The sequence below is a fragment of the Zeugodacus cucurbitae genome, chromosome 2 (genome assembly GCF_028554725.1).
Source record: "Zeugodacus cucurbitae isolate PBARC_wt_2022May chromosome 2, idZeuCucr1.2, whole genome shotgun sequence".
Taxonomy (NCBI): domain Eukaryota; kingdom Metazoa; phylum Arthropoda; class Insecta; order Diptera; family Tephritidae; genus Zeugodacus; species Zeugodacus cucurbitae.
In genome coordinates, this window is record NC_071667.1 from 23,967,565 (window position 1) to 23,985,868 (window position 18,304).

General features: G+C 33.4%; 1 protein-coding gene across 1 annotated transcript in view; it reads left to right on the forward strand.

Moving 5' to 3' along the window:
* Positions 1-12,504, forward strand: part of LOC105219837 (acetylcholine receptor subunit alpha-like 1) — a 215,714-nt gene extending 203,210 nt beyond the window's left edge. Inside the window, exons 6-9 of the mRNA XM_054231505.1 lie at positions 2,606-3,066; positions 3,154-3,368; positions 8,208-8,476; positions 12,291-12,504. Of these exons, the coding sequence (XP_054087480.1) occupies positions 2,606-3,066; positions 3,154-3,368; positions 8,208-8,476; positions 12,291-12,497 (1,152 nt within the window). The 3' untranslated portion in view covers positions 12,498-12,504. The remainder of the gene's footprint in view (positions 1-2,605; positions 3,067-3,153; positions 3,369-8,207; positions 8,477-12,290) is intronic.
* The last annotated feature ends 5,800 nt before the right edge of the window (positions 12,505-18,304 follow it).

The window sequence follows — 18,304 nt, forward strand, 5'->3', positions numbered from 1 at the left end:
TAGAATAATTATATTTTTTTTTTAATAAAATCCCTTAACAAAAAAGTCTTTAACGCCAGTCATGTATAAACAATTTTCGATTGATAATTCTTTGGAAATTCCCCTCACATTCATTCAACAGCTTTCATAACGTTGTGTGCAGCACTTTCATTCACACCTTTTTCTTTAATATGCGCGCACTCAGCTTTGGCCAGCAGAGGCATGACAAATGCTAACAGTCAAAAGATTATCGCCATATCATATTTTTACAACACAGCAGGCGCGCGAACTTGCCAACGACATACACATATACATATATACATATAGCACTATATACAAGTGTGTGGCTGCGTGTGTGTTGCATGCAACGTTGCATGACAATGCAATATTCGCCGCTACGAAGGATATCAACAAAATTGACGCGCATGAGTTGTGAGCATAAAAAATTCCTGCTGTCAGTCAGCAGTCAAGCCACACTTGCGGATATTTCTGAGAAATTACCAACACTCAAGTTGTTGCGGCAAAATAAAAGGAATAAACCTGGCGGTGTTGAAAGTGTGGTAAGTAGGTGGGAAGTGTGAAATTTACGAGTGAAGCATCTTAAAACAGTATGCAACAGATGGATGTAAAAATAGCACGAAAAAGCAAACAAAAAAACATGTCTATGAAACTAATATATGATGGCCAACATAATATGAAAATCTGAATGCATCAAAATGATGGAATACTGTCAAAAATTATATGCGCTGAAATGAACCTGAGCTTCTACATAGTGTTAAAGATTATATATGACTCTAGTGGGAATCTGGTTGCAGAACTTTTATATTTTTTGTAATAAAATACTCTGTTGCTCAGTGTTATTACTGGAGTGATATAGTCTTGCCATATTTCGTATATCTTCTACTCCAAACTGTGATTAAGATTGGTGTTTCAATGAAAACCTTCAAGGTAGAAGCTTCTATACAAAATCTACACTCATATTGGATTTTTAAATCAGGCTATTTCTTATCAAATGGGTAAAAAAGTATGGGTTTTAATGATCGTCAGCTTATGTTTGCTTCCGATTCAGTTGGCTCTTCCTTGCCTTGATTAAAACACGTGTTTCGACTTTTGTCTATACTAATACTTTTATTCGGAAAGTGGCGTGTTCTGGATGAATATGTGTAAAGGAATAAAAGTGGTGTGATCTCTGCAAGAATGCGCGGAAGAATGAGAATGAAAGAATAATGATAGTTCTGCTAACTGCGGTGCAGATAAATTAATGAGTGCTGCCAAACCATCGGATTGATAGTGCTGGTCTTGGGTGTTAGGTGTGTTCGCGTACTATATTGCCACACATATATACCAGAAGTTTGGCCTGGATTCGCTCATAATTTATTTTTTTCAAAAAAATTAAATTCCCCAGCATTTATAATCTATAATTTGGAATAAAAAATGATTAAATCATTTTAAGGTTAAGGTGCATATCATATATCTTCATTACACTTACTTGGTTCAAATATTGGACCATAAAGAAACATATATCTTATGATCTGGTCCTAAATTAAATAACTAGTAGGCAATGTCATTATTCGTCGATTTGCGAACGGTCTTATCTACAGATTATATCTATCTCCTATACTGCCTTGAGTACCATTAAACTTCGGCATCAATAACACTACGAGAGTGCAGCTCATTAAATTAGATTATCCTCCATAGTGATCCATAGTCTGAACGCTCATGATGAAGACAAAAATTTAATTTTAATTTGTTAATCGTATTGAAATTCTATAGATCACTAATTTTCTTCTCGATGTCTCCTCCACATACAAGGTTTGTGAGTTAAACAAACCTCTATCGAACTGACCGTTCTATAAAAGTCTTTCATTAGTCTTTCATAGTAAGAACATTTGATCTTCCATATAACAATATTGATTTGGAGTACGACGATTGATTGGAAACTCCGCAATCATTAAACAAATCTGCAATTTAATTATTTAAAAAAGAATTACAATTTTCTTATTATAACACTGGTAGCCATTCTCACAAATTTAGACCTTTAATGAAACATATTAATAGATCGGATGTCTATAAAGTGAAACTTCCATAACTCGAATTTCTCCATAACTAGAACTCTTGAGTTGGCGATAGAAGTCAAATTTCAAAAAAATTCTTTGAAATAAATCGAACCAGGGCATAATATATAATTTAAAATTTTAGTACCGAGGCAAAATTTTAAAAGAGTCCCTATATTCGTATTCATAGACGTCAAGAGCCAAACAATAGCAAAGTGCAACGAACACAATTACAGAATACATGCTTTAAATTATTTAAATAAAACTTTATGTGAAGTAAATAACTAAAACTATGTATAATTCGATATTTTACAGTTTTTTGAAAAATTGTATTTATGAAAATTCTATAACTCGAAGTTATAGGTGATTCGAGTTACAGAAGTTCCACTGTATCTTGAAAACTATGTATATTGTCGAACTATAACTCTGAGAACAGCTAGCAACTGGAAGCAAATAACATTCATTGGTTTATTTTAGAGGGATCTCATATTCACACTAAAAAAAATTAAATTCTCTACAATAGTTATTATAATATTTCTATGATTAAAAACATATTACCATTTATTTTACAGGTGGATCTGCGACATTTGAAACAAACAGCCGATTCAGATAACATCGAAGTGGGTATCGATCTGCAGGACTACTACATCTCCGTGGAGTGGGATATAATGCGTGTGCCGGCGGTGCGTAATGAGAAATTCTATAGTTGTTGTGAAGAGCCATATTTGGATATCGTTTTCAATTTGACGTTGCGTCGCAAAACACTCTTCTACACTGTCAATCTAATCATACCATGTGTGGGTATCTCATTCCTATCGGTGTTGGTCTTCTATTTACCGAGCGATTCCGGCGAGAAGATCTCACTTTGTATTAGCATTTTGCTATCATTGACTGTGTTTTTTCTCCTGCTTGCCGAAATTATACCGCCAACATCACTGACGGTGCCGTTATTGGGCAAATATTTGCTCTTCACTATGATGTTGGTGACGTTGTCGGTTGTGGTCACCATTGCGGTGCTTAATGTTAACTTTAGGTGAGTATTATCCACAAATAGTGAACTCTTCGAAAATAAACCGCTGATTGATAATAAAATGTGTTCTTATTTGCTTGCTCTTTATAGATCGCCTGTGACGCATAAAATGGCGCCATGGGTACAGCGTTTATTTATACAAATTTTACCCAAACTCCTTTGCATAGAACGACCGAAAAAAGACGAAGCTAATGAAGACGATCAACCGCCCGAAGTGCTAACCGATGTGTTCCATTTGCCACCGGATGTGGATAAATTCGTGAATTACGATTCGAAGCGATTTAGTGGTGATTATGGTATACCAGGTAAGTCATTAAGAATAATAGAAGTAATGATAAAGATTGAATTGCATGCATGTAATTGGCGTAGCCACCGCTTATGCGCTTATAGCTGAATCAATATCAGGTTAAAGGTTTCAAAATTCATCCGATCATACGAGTCACACTCTCTAGAACCTCTTTTGGTACCGATCGTCTCGGATAGGGCCTTTTTAATTCCAACTGCGCTTCTGGTATAATCCAACGTCAGTTTACCGCCGCCGTATTTGTAACGCTTGACTAGCTCGGGCCTCACCACGTTGTTGTTTTTCCAGCAGGTGATTGCTATTCGAATTTCTTCATAGTCGGGACATCGTTCCATCATCATCGATTAGGGGAAATCCAATTGTTTCGGCTGCAGCGGTACGCAGTGAGTTTGAGATGCGGTTCCACAGCTCTCTTATAGCGAGATGCTGATGAGTGCTCTCAAAGAGCACGAGTGCAAGTCAATTAGAAAACTAATTGGCTGTCTGTTGCGATTGCAGCTTTTCGACGTCGAATCTCCTTTGTGTTTTTGACGGACATTCTTTACTGCACAGAGGCGGGTGCGTATCTTCGCTGCCATCTCTGGCATGGCAATCATTTTGCTGATTATACTAGTTTATTAAAGTTATACTCGTTGTTTGTTCGATTCGGTACTTCTAGAAGTTTAACAAATCTTAAATAACTCGAAATATATCAATACACTTATGCTACATAAATATATATCGTTGTAGCTTCCGAAAGCAAATGCGACTCCGATGTAATTGAAACTTCATATTGCTATCTTTTTAAACACTTTTTCGACTTCACTGGTCAATGCCGTCACACACACTGCCACAAACTATGTACCGAGCGCACTTGGATCACTGCACTGCAAAAAGCAACTCACTTTTCGATAACTTTATACGACTCCTTTGGCTTCTTTGCGGCCCCAACTATTTCCTCACTCTCAATCTCAATCCTCACTGTCTGATGTCTTTGTAAGGCTTTTGTTACGACTCCAATTCCTCACTTATTACGATATACTACTTTATGTTTAATATCCCCTTTGCTGTAAGTTTGCTTCATAAATTTGCTCGACAATCATTTTTCATATTGCAATGCACTTAGGCCACTTTTCTTACGACGCGCACACACGACAATCATGCCGAGTAACTGCGGCAGCGCTACTCAACCGCATGCTCAGCACTGCCACAAGGCGCTGTTAATGGCGCTAGGCGCTAGTCTTCAGACGGCTTTATATCGTGTAAATCTTGAGAAAGCATTTAACAAACGGCATTTCTGTGCTGTTGCTCATTCGGCTGTTACTCGACACTGGGGTCTCTAGCAAATATATATATATTTCAGTGTGTGTGTGCTTTGTCATAGTTTCAGTTGCATTTTTCGTTGCGATTGTCGGCTCGCAGCAAAACTTCAACAACTATTGTCGCTGCCCCTCCTTCAGCATCCACCACCACCACTTCGTACTTTGCCACCATTGTGACTGCCACAAACTTTTGTCACATTTCATTGCTGACAGCCGCGTGTTGGGCCCAACCTCCTCAATGTAGTAAGCAGTAACAACGGCGCATCGGCTATATAAGATTTCCAGCTCTAATTCTTCTTTTCACATTTTAGTACTTCACTTCAGCTGTCGCTCTCTCCCCTCCATCTCTGACTCTCTTATTTCAACTCATTTCATTTGAGTTATTTTTGTTGCCGCATATTTTATTACTTTATTTCTTTACAGATTTTAATCTGGCGTAAATTTATGAAAGTTTCCCACGTTCAGCGCCTGCTCAACTCACTGCAGTTAAGTTGCATTCACCATTTACTGCCACCCACTCTCTCTCTCTCCTTGTAACTCTTTCAACTGCATAGGAATTTAAATTAAGTGCGAATTTACATGCAGCTTTCGCTTAGCGCAATGGCTTTGTTGTCTTTGTTATTGTTATTTTCATGAAACTATTTAACTTTTTATAATTTATTTGCATTTTGTAGCACAAGTTTCTGTTGCCAAATGTTTTCGGTTACATAGTTTACAGCGATTTTTATCTATTAATGCGCGTTGTCAAATTAATTGTGTGTCATTAAAAGTTTTCCTCTGGCGAAAATATGCGGATTTTTTATGCCGGAAATTTCACGAAACTATGCGTTATTTTTGTGATTTTCCACTACAGTTGGAATGCAAATTAAGAATGATTACTTTGTGTGTAATGAATAAAGTTAAAGGAGATCTCATTAATGAAAGAAATGAGAGTTTCGGGATTTGTTTCGCTATTTTTCATAACATAACATACAATGAAATGTAATAAATCGTACAAAATAAAAAATAAATATGCTTTAATTCTTCAATTTAAAATGTTTACACACAGTAAAAAAAAATAAATTTCAGCGGCTTAACGCTTAATTGAAAACTAATTAACCATAGTGAAACGCAAGTAACAAAATTTCAACTAGTTTAAAACCCTTTATTGCACGGAATTTACTATTCAAAGCATAAATATATAATCTAATAATTAATACATAATCTAATAGACTTTTCACACAGGAGATAATTGATCAATTAACCTGCCTCTGCTTAATTAAAATGCTGATTAAGATCGATTTACTATACAAAATAAAAATCGAAAAAGTAGCAGGCAGTGTGAATGGCAAAAACTCTCAATCAAAATTTTAATTGAACAATTAATTTAGCTTTGTGAAAAGGTATTATATAATTCACAATTGAATTTGTGCCAAATCGTTTAAACAACCATTCAGATAATGCTTTAATTTAATTAATTAAGAAAAAATGTTTGCGAAATTGATTGCGTAGTTAATTGATTTCTAATTAAGCGAACGCGTAACTGTCTGCTCAACCTTACTAAAGTAGTATTCAATACTTTTTAAACTAAGCTCAAGTTGTCAATAATGTTTTTGTATACATTTTTGTATGCAAAATTTATGTTGTTTATGCAATAATGTAAGTAACAAAAGTAATAAATAGTTCTTAATTAAGTCTATTAGCAATGTATGGTTCACAACTTATTCACAATTAATTAATTCAGTAGCTGTTTGAAACTCCTCAACGGCAAACAAATCTCAAGCACTGAATCAAAGATAATGGGAGAATCCACGGCGTATCAAAGTAATATTTGTTGTCCTGAAGTTAAACGATTGTTTTTCCATTTCATCTTTTTTTTTACATTTCCAATATTTATTTAAGAATACCTCAATTCAATAGTCGTTTATGTACTGATTATTTTTGGCTTCTATAAAAGCTTTGTCAACATCGGTATTTTCGACCCTCCTTTTTCATTTATAAATCAGCGAAACCCATTTCAGTTAGGATTAAAATAGTGTATATTAGTGAGATATAAATAATTTAAGTTTCTTGGTCTGAGAGACACCTTCTTATATTGAACATTTTCGAAAGAAAGCTCCAAGGATTCTTACACAAGTTTTTTAAGCATCTATGTAGTAGTAACAGCAGAAAAACCCAGAAGATAAATATGTCGGTTTTATTTTAATTTTAAATCGGTTCCCGATCGATCCCCCATTGAGAGTTTACTAATTCCGTGAAATCCAATGTAAAACTTCGTACCAACTATCATGTGATTGATTCCATGAAGCAAATAACATCATTTATATAATTTATGTAATTTCCAACTACTCAAATTGCTGCAAAGCAAATATGTGCATAACTTTGCATGCAACATAGCAATGAAATTTCAGTTTTAAATTTGATTTGACAGAACATTTCCAACTCTGCGTCTGGAATTTGCACGCACTCACACCCCTGCCAACTGCACGTGAAGCATTCTTTCACTTGCAGTGAAAATAAATCATAGCAAATCGCATGCAGCGTTTCAATTTTACATTTCCAGCCACATAACAACGCACTATGTGTATTTTTCCAATTTCAGCTGCTTTATTTCGCTCTGCGCAATTTTAGTTGCCATTACGCGCTGTGCTTTGCTTTAGCCTTTAATAGCACTAAGATTGCTATATTCCTTTTTGCACGCTGTTGTTGCCTCAAATCGTCGTTTTTTTCGCCGTTAGAAAATTGTGGAATTTTCAATTCACTTGGTTTGCACGCCAACTCGTTTGCTCAAACCCACCGTAAAGCAGCTCAGCATGCAGCACATGCTACCAAGTAATTCGAAGGGCTAGTGCAATGCCTTTCTTCAATTTCGTTTTTGTTTTTCAAAGGCTCCCACATCACGAACGCGTTTTCTAGCATTGCATATGCTCATTCTGGCACTTCTTCGTGCTTCGTGTTCACGTTACTTCGCCTTCGGTGCGCACCAGCGTGTTTACTTGGAAAGTGTTTTGATTCTACTTTAATACCTCGACATAGCACTAGCGCAATCATGTTGCACAGCAATCTTAATACCGCAATATGCCAACATACCAACATATCAACTTCGGAATACTCGTGGGTCTTCCTAATTGGTTGCGTACAGCGAAGACGCATTTTGCGAAAGAGTGCGCGAAAGAGTTGTTCGCTTTAAACTTTGAAAAAAACACATGAAGTTAACATAGAAACATAGAGTCTATCACTGAGGAAATTTGAAAGAAATTTTTCTGGTAACGTACATTACTACAATCAATAATGTCTTCCTTCCAATGTAAACTCGAAAACTTCACAAGTGTACATGTGAAAGCTCGGTAGCTCCGTAAAAGAAATCATTCTTGTATTGTGACTCTGAGACTTACCAAATTTTTAAGTGCGCCAAACAACGGGGTCTTCAGTATTTACTCATAATTTTTTGAATTTCTCTTTTTTTACGAGGAACACAGTCATCCATCCGTCTTTTTTATTTGAAATACAAATTTTAGAAATTTCTTTTAATTTAACACTCTCTTTTCATATCTTTGCAGCACTTCCTGCCTCACATCGTTTCGATTTGGCTGCCGCGGGCGGCATAGCGCCCTGTTTCGGAGATCCGCCCCTACCCTCAGCACTGCCACTACCCGGCGCCGATGATGACCTCTTCAGTCCATCGGGCAATGGGGATATCAGTCCCGGCTGTTGTCATGCCGATCTGAGTCCGACTTTCGACAAGCCGTACATGCGTGAAATGGAGAAGACAATCGAGGGCTCACGATTCATAGCGCAACATGTAAAAAACAAGGATAAATTTGAGAGCGTAAGTGTCAACATGTTTTTATTTGCATTCATACACCATTGTCATTTGTCATCTATATCGGAATTTAAATAACTTCGTCACATATTGTCCCATATGATCGTACACTGGCTCGCAAAATGCACTCCTTTCGTGTCACATTCACATTAGGAAACTTAGAGATCAATTCTCATGCATTCATCGTATATGCATATAAATCGAAAATAATAATGTTTAAATAATATATTATTTTACAGACACAAATTTACAGCCAACATGTGAATCGATCGAATAATAGTGAGAATTGTAAGAATAAATGTTTAAAAAGACCCTTTGCTAAACAATATATTCGTATTCAAAATAACTCGATAGAGCTTTCACTCTAACCTTATTACTTGTACAACTTTTGAGGTATTCTGTTGGTGTCTGAGAATACACTCTATTCACACAGTTTATTTTTTATTTTATTTTATTTTATTTTATTTTATTTTATTTTATTTTATTTTATTTTATTTTATTTTATTTTATTTTATTTTATTTTATTTTATTTTATTTTATTTTATTTTATTTTATTTTATTTTATTTTATTTTATTTTATTTTATTTTATTTTATTTTATTTTATTTTATTTTATTTTATTTTATTTTATTTTATTATATTTTATTTTATTTTATTTTATTTTATTTTATTTTATTTTATTTTATATTATTTTATTTTATTTTATATGATACTATATATGATGATTTTCGTTATTCTATTGGACTTTCTGCCGAAGATGTGGTTCAAATTGAGTGTTGATTAATAAAATGACATGAATAAATTACGAGAGTATAAAATATTCGGTTGTCCCCGAACTTAGTCTTTCCTTGTTTATTTAATCGTTTAAAGCTGTCACGCCCAACAATTTTAATCGGTAGAAATTGATTACAATCATATTACCTTTGAAATACATATCCACCAACATCTTTACTGACATCTGTATGCATATCATACAAATTTATGTGTGTGTCTCCCTCTAATCAACGCTAAACTCACAAATTGCATTCGAGTGCAAATTAAAGTGGCTTTTTATGAGATAGTCGCACATGGATACCATAGTAACTGTACTTACATATACATATGTACAGTGCATAGTCATATATTTATGTATGTACTTGCCTCTGAGTCCAACTGTGCAAATATGTTACTCATACGCCTCGCCGCGCAGCAGCGTATTCGCTCGTCTGCCTTATGTGTTTGCACGTCAACAGCATTCCAAGCATTGACAGCTGACTCACTGGCAATGCCAGCAGCTGCCGTTAAATTTTCAAAGGACTCAAAAAAGGAAAACTTAAACTATCACCATTACGGCTGTCTAGTCGCTGTTGCGGCTGCTGCATAACTGCCAACTGCTGCATGCATCACCATCATCGTCATCATCATTGGCATTATTGATGATTGCGGCAAAGCTTTCTCAAATCGAATTTCTGCCGCCACCGCTTTTGAATTGATAAACGCCTTCACCCACCGCGACGCCCCCCCACTTTGATTGTCACACCGCTCACCACGCCTTTCGTTCTCGCCGTGCTGTCTATCTGCGTGTTTTGCTTTGCCTCTTTTGGCATGTCATCGCTGCAGATTTACGAATATGAAAACTCCAAGTGACTGCATTTACATTGCATAGCATGTGGCAAATGGCAAGCGAACGCTTCAAAGGCACTTAACTCGCTTGAATTGCATGCGTCCCACATATTTGTAAACCGGGACCATTAGCAACATTAAATGAAAATATACCCAATTGGTGAGCCAATTAGTTTCGAAATTGTGTAGTGCTGGTGGATTTTCAGCTAAGTTTAGTCGACGAACATATTTCGATTGTGGAAGAAGGAAGGATATTTATGTTCTATGAAAAGTCTAGAAAGAAGTTCAAATTTATCAGATAATATTAACAGCAACATCATAAATATAGACTCCCTGTTATATCTACATCTCTAATATCTGTAAAAAGTTTAACAGAGTTCGAAATTATATCGCAATTTAATTAAAGAATAATAGATATGTTTCTATGAGAACGAAACGTGTATTGTCAGACCATCTGCGAGAGATAGATAAAACTCACGAACAGCATACAACATTATTTAGGAGCAATTCAGGGACCAAGTAATAGTCGAAACAATGAACTTCATCCCACTCGTTTGCGGATCAAATCAGAAAGAACTTTGAAAAATCATACATTTCCAGAAGAGAATCACACCACTTAGCAATATATACAGTATATATGTGAATGTATGTATGCACTCATTTGCGTACGTAATTAAAAATTATTGAAAAATTAGAGCAAGGACGCTTCAAACTGCTGGCTGAAGTGCAAACTTTCAGCATATACTGTTATATATGAAGTTAAACATACGTATATGAGGCAGCTTCATAACAGTTATAATTGCATTGTTGTTGTACCGTTACAGTTATCGAGTGCAGAAAGTTAACCTTTAATGCGCGGTTTCATTTCAGCAGAAATCCAATTGTCAATTGATTGTTGTCGTTGTCATGATCACCGAGTGGCACACTTCAAGGCAGCAATATTTTCGAAAAGTTTGGATTTTCACAAGTTACTACTATTTTAAAAAGGCATTATTAAATTAATTTTAAAGTGCTTCAATGAGTATGTGTCAGTTTTAATTAAAAATGTTGAGCTTGATTCGTTAATTTGATTTATAGATTATTTCAATACAAATAAAATGCGTGAAATTGAGAATTTTTGGAATGTTTGTAGCGAAAACCGACCTTTAGTAAAACTGTAAGTACGCTCTTCAAATATTTATGTATTATAGGATACAGAGTGATTACCATATTAGCTATGGATTAAGAACACTTTTCGAAATTATTAAAAAATTAATAATTCGAACAAAATTCTGAAAACCTAATAAGAGTTTACTATATGAGAGAAAGAACTGATATTATAATAATATTTTCGTATAAAGTCAATTGGCAATTTGAAAATATTTATATAAAGTATGAGGCGCCAGTGAAAGTACTTAATCAATTTTAACCATATCATTAACAGGAAAACAAACAAATTTAATTTAATTCATTGATACTTTCTGCATAAAGTCAGCGATAGATACGGAGCTCTTCGTCTAGAGCCTGCAAAAGGTCTGATATAGGTCGGTATAGTCTGATTTCCATCCTTTGTTTCCACATATTGGAGACACCTCTTGCACCGATTTTTAAAAAGGTTGTCACATATTAGAAGTTCTAGGTTTTGTATGTTAAGTTAACAACTTAAATCGACCAGTGGAACATGAATTAAACTAATCAGTTTGTAAACCTTCATCAAAGTAAATGTTTCGATAATCTTAACCTTTTCAAGGATATCAATAAAGTCGTACCGAAAAAATATAATCGTTAAGCTCTATGTATCTTAAGTTAATTAAGTGATAACCAAATTTATATTTGGGATATGGTTCAAATATTTACATTATGGATTTCAATTTAATTTGCGGTCTTATTTAATTAGATGACGAGATTGTATACGTGGTAAGTTTTGTGAGAGTTTTTGGGTCCCAGGTACTTATAAATTTTTAAATGTAAAGTTTCTCAGATCTCAGTAAAGGACTAGAAACAGCAATCTCTTGAAATTAGGCCTGCAAAAAACTAGAATAAACTGTATTCCAAGTTGTAACACCGATAATTGCAAAGAGCAACGCGACTTTTAAAGATACTATTCTGGGAATATATACATGTTTTTTCCAGATCAAATACTACGTGAGAACAATTGACAAATGGCTTAAGAAATAGAATTTAATAACATCTATAATGGGAAAGTGATTAACATATATATTCTTGAATTGTCTTTACAGGTGGAAGAAGATTGGAAATATGTTGCCATGGTATTGGATCGTCTATTCCTGTGGATCTTCGCGATTGCATGTGTGGTCGGCACAGCGCTGATTATCCTGCAAGCGCCCAGTTTGTACGATCAATCACAACCGATCGATATTTTATATTCGAAAATCGCTAAGAAGAAGTTCGAACTGCTAAAAATGGGCAGTGAGAATAGCTTATAGCGACCGCTTGGGTTCGCAGCGGGCTGGTGGAATTTAATCACCAGCTCGATGCGAACCCTCTTCGCCGCACGCGATGACGATCGCGGATAATACAACGATGCCATTGCAATGGTCGAACGTATTTTACAAAATTTTATTGGTGCTGGCGAAGGACGACAACAAGACGACGAAGTAGTAAAAAATGTTAACATAACTAATAATAGAAACCCAATACACGATCAAGATGAACAAATAACCAATGAAGAAGTTAATGAAACTAAAGTAGTAAATAACGATGACGCATCTAACGTCCTAAAACAAAACAACCGAACTAATAATGCTAAAACGCAATTGAAAATACTTGTTAAAGAAGAAGCAGCAGAAGAAGAGCAAAACGTAAGGGAAGACAGAGTTGCATTAGATGGGCGTGGCGTAGGTTATGAGCGACTTAAGGTAATTTTGCGCGATGAAATTGTTATGGTAAATACCACAGCACGTGTTGTTGGAGAGCAATTGATCAAAATAAAATTGTTGCCGTAAAGTAGTTGAGAATTAGTAAATTTAAATGGTGAAGAAAATCAGTACATATAAGTGATTGGAATACGCAAAATCGGTTAATATGTTTGTGATTACATAAGCAAACAACCAAACAGATGAGTGAGAGGTGCTGAGAGAGAGAGGGTGATAGTGCACTCAAGAGCGCAAGCTTAACTGTAATGAGTAACACTTGAGCCTAATGTGTTGTATATGGTAGAGTATATTTGGGAAATAAAGCTCACTCAGCCATCCAGGTATGTTTAAAGTTTAATAAAACAAAAAATTAATGTTAAAAAAAATTAATGTTAATTAACTAATTTAACATATGACAAATGTTTACTAAACAGCTGAAATGAAGAAACTACAACAGTAAACGAGTTTATAGGTATATATTTAGTAAGTGTATGTATGATTAGGTATATGAAATAAAAAAATGAAAATTTAAAAAGGAAAATTGTTGTAGTTGAACAATCATCAACAAATGCCACATTTTTTTCTACCGACGATGCAAGTGTTAAATTGACGAATAAATTAGTTATTAAGTAAAAAAAAATAGTTAAGAGCAAGAGTAATTAGCTACAATGCCGAGAAAATTCACACTTAGACGCAATATTATGCAGACTAATTGAGCGCTAGTGGAAGTGAATCGAATAGAAGAAGATGTAGTAGGGTAGAGAGAGAAAGAAAGCAAGTGACGGTGTAAGGTCAGCAATGAGACCACATCAGACACAGTTTGCTCTTTCCCTCTAATACATACAACAAATATGAAGATCCCGTTATGCTAATTATACTACAGTTTTTGCATAAAATATGCATGCGTAATAAACACTGAGCTGCAAAAGGATTTTTATAATTAAAAAAAAAAGTATTTAAAATGTTTTTGATTATTTTCTTCTTTGAGTTTGTGTTCACATAAAATGTAGCATTAATTGAAATAAGTGCAAAACAATTTTTAATTCAACGACTGAACGTGCTTATGTCTATATAATTGTATGTATAAATAAGAAATTAATGTGTCTGCACACACTTAAAGAAAAAAACAATAGTTAATTAACATAATAATGCCAGCAGAAAGCAGTAAAGAAATGATTACATAATGAAAATATAAAAAAAAAATGTTTTTTTCCCCTAAATATAAGTGGAAAAACAATTTTTAGCATAAGCACTAACAATATTTGTATTTGCCCTACAAACAAATATCACACGCAAAACAAAAATTACTACACAAAGCACGATGCGTTTGAAGAAATGTTTTATTTAATATGGAATAAATGTATGTAAATGTAAAATGTGAAAAAAAAAAACAAAAAAAAAAAGAAATGATAACAAAGAGGTATTTGTTGATGACAGGCAACAGATCGAAAGCGTAAATTCTGAAATTAATTTAGATAATGGACATAAAGAAAATCAATTGTAGCATGCAGCAACAAACTATTAGAAAGTTCACATAATGCAAAGCAAAAACAAAAAAAAATATGTTAATACAATGTTTTGAAACTCCAGCTCGTTGGACTAAGTGTACGTACATTAAAAATTAAAAAAAAAAAATTATTTTTATTAGTATACATTTTTTAATAAATAACAATTAAATAGTTTGTGAAAAAAAATTAAAACAAATTTTATAATTAATTTCAAATTTGCACTCAATTTGTTTTAATTAAAATAAGTTAATTTTTATTTAATTAGGTATATTAATATTAATTAATTAAGCTTCATTTGTTATTACTCTAATTAATTATTTTTTTCAATTAATTATTTACTTTTTACTTAATTTATCTTCATTATTAATTACAGTAATTAATTATTAATTAAAATATTTTTTTATTAATTTGTTAGAACAATCTTAAAAAAATTATAAAAATAATATAATAATTTTTTATTAATTAATTACACTATGTTATATTTTTATTTTTTTTTTTAAATTACAATAATTAAAAATGTATTTAACTATTTTTATATCTTAATATTTTTTCGTCTAAAAAATAATCAATAGTTTTTTTCGAAAAATAATATAAAAAATAATTGCAATATTTTTTACCGCATGCTTTAGTTATAAAATGTATATGTAAATTTTTTGAATTTTATTTACATAAAATTACTAGTTCAACACACTTAAACCCACTCTAATTTACACCCATATATTACTTTACAAACACTCACTAACGCGTTTGTACAAATACTTTAAATATACATAAATTTAAGTGCTTGCTCGTACTTTTTTATTGCCACAAAGTAAATAAATATGAAATCACAATGTAAAAAATGTAAATTTTGTTGTTAAATATTTTTACGCTAATAAATAACATCACAGTATTGTTGTAAAAAATGTTAAGTGCAATAGCGCATTTTAGATAGTCATAAAATTGAATTGCATTTTTGCTAATTTTCTCTTTTTGCCCGTGTGTATTAAATGCATAATCTATGTGTTCAATAAGTGTAAAAAACAAAATTTAAATGTATAATTAAATGATTCAACAAATTAATTTAGATGTAAAACATTAACACAACGGTTTTAAATGAAGAATTTAATTATGAGTGGTTTGATTAGAGTATAAAGCAAAAAAACTAAGTGTAAACCACTTTAATAATGGTAATTACTTACATTATGTGGTTAGATGAAGTAATTATCAAAAATTAGTTAGTTAGTTTTTAACTTACGTTTTAACCACAGCTGTTAGAGGCTTGTTGTTGTTGTGCTTATATTGAAAAATTTCACTTTCAATGAATTACTTTTAAAAAGCTATAAAACATAATTTGTTTTACTCGCACTTATTTGTGATTTCGTAAATAATTTATTGATAATACGCTTTTGACAACACCTTGAGCTTTCAATGGAGCTTTCACATATGATAACCACACACATCGTATAGGCTTCAACGTCTGAAACGAAATTTGCTTTTAGTATTTCTTAAATACTTTCCACATACTCTACAAATTATTTAAACAATTTAACAAAAAGCTCTCCACTTCGTATAAACTTTGATGTAATTGGCGGTTGCAATTTCATGCATTTCTTTATTGATTTCATTAAAAGAAATAGGCCTCTTGAGTGCTTTTTGTATTTAACTATTGTTGCTAGCACAGCAAGTTAGTTAGACAGAGCTATACAGCGTGACGTCACTAAAAATTACTAAAAAAATATGTACATATTTCCTTTTATACTCAAAATCATTGGTATTCTAGTCGAAGATATCATATACACCTAAATATCTATCCCAATTCGAGCCAATTAAGGTAATATAGACTTTGATCCCCGTACGACGAAGCTTTATCTACTCTAATCGGAACCGAAATTAGTTTATGATAACTTAGTCTATAGTACTACCGATTTCGGGTATTGGATGCAAAACGGAAGCAGTGGGAGTAATAATTTTTTTATGGTTCAAACCAGAGTAAGATACCAATCAACATAACCCTACAAATAATATTTTGAGAGTATTGCTTCGTAAATAAGTATATAGTATATAGTCATATATATATATAATAGTCTTACACTAATAATTAACTAATTGAAGGTTAAATAAGTAACCAGATTATTCAAAAGCTATACTTATTTTTATATTCCACAAAGCAACTGAATGTGTTTGATATTTCAGTCATTGTTCTCATTTCTTTGTGCCAAATCTAACAGCGTTTATCCGTTAGCATTGGAACCATATTTAAAACCACTTAAAAACTTTTCTCTTCACAAACTCTCTGTACTTGGGGTTACAATAATTGAGCACACAAATGTTACAACAAGTTCGACTCGCTCGCTAATTCAATTGTTGTTTGACAACAAAGCAAGGATAAGCAAATTTTTACAACTAATATTACTTCAACATTTCGCCGTTTTAGCGTTGACCTTTTGTCGCTTGCATTTTGCTTGCCACTTCCGACAAATGAAATGCAAACTTCTTTTACTTACTCAAATACGTCCTGCCTTCAAAGTGTAATTCAAATTAACTGCATTCATTTCGAATAATTGTAATTTTTTGTAACTTGAGTCGAGTTATAGTTGGGCTAAAAGAAATTCGTTAAAAAATGATTACCATTTGACAAGCAATTTTAGTTGCTCTCTCTCGGATCGCATTTTTTGCTATTGTCAGAAAAGAATATGCGGCGCGAGGGCAAATCAAATTATAGGTGAGAGCAATGGAAGTCAAATTTGAGAATTCACCTTCCAATTACCTTAATCAACATTTGTATGACATTTGAAATATGACAACTCTTTTCTTGTTAGAGTGTAATCCCTTCTTCTTGACCTATTTGTCAGATCTTCTAATTTCATTTTTCATTATCCTTGGAATGCGACTATCTTTTGACCTCGCTCAACCTTTGCACTGTGAAGTGATCGCTGCTCTACTGCCTGAGAGAGGCGTTTCAACAATTCTCTCATCCTTGTTGAGTAGTATTCTTAGGCCCTAAGAGGACAAGGGCTTCCTTTTGGAAAACAGTGACAGAATTAAAGGCGTGGAAAGGGAGTAACAGAGAAAGCTAGAAGATAGAGAGAAAGAGAAAGGGAGAGGGAGAGAGATCTACGCCACAACTTCTTCCATATGAAAAGAACTCCACATGCAACTTGCTGCTACTAATTTCAGTGGCAATAACAACGATCAAAAGTATTTTCAGAAAACTCTAAAAATTCCACCACTTTCTGCATCACATTATATATGTATATTCGCATAATAACCAAAAAGTTTTAGTGTCAATTTTTTCGATGTACTCAAGTAGCTGCACTGTCGCTTATGCTGTCAAGTTCTGCACTGTTGTTGCCACAAACTGCTATTACACAACACTGTTGTCACTTAAGTGAGGCAGCTCACTTTTACTGCGCATCGCAATTATATTGTTTATGCGCTTGTTGTTGTTGGCACATATTGAATTATGTATGCATGCGCATGTGAACTTGTTTCTGTGTGTTCGTGTGAAGTGTGCAAAGTTTAATTAAAATTCCTAATCAAAAATGCTCAACATTTGAATGAAAAATTAATTAAAATAGTTTTCACACGCAACAGCAAATTTTCGAAACTTACAACAACAACAACCACAGGCGCAAACTGGCAAGCGTACAGCTCTGGTAGGCACAAAATAGCAATTTGTTGTTAATGTATGTATGTACTAGTTTTCACATTTACATACAACATCCATATTTAATGCGTTTACTTACATATGCGAAGCTGTTATGTAAACACAGCACTCATTTGTAAATAATATGGCAACTCTTACTTAAGGGGTTTCCTTCGCTTTGGCAGTGCTATAAGCTTCAGTTTAATTTGGTCCTTTATGTGGCTAATTATTATACTTAAATG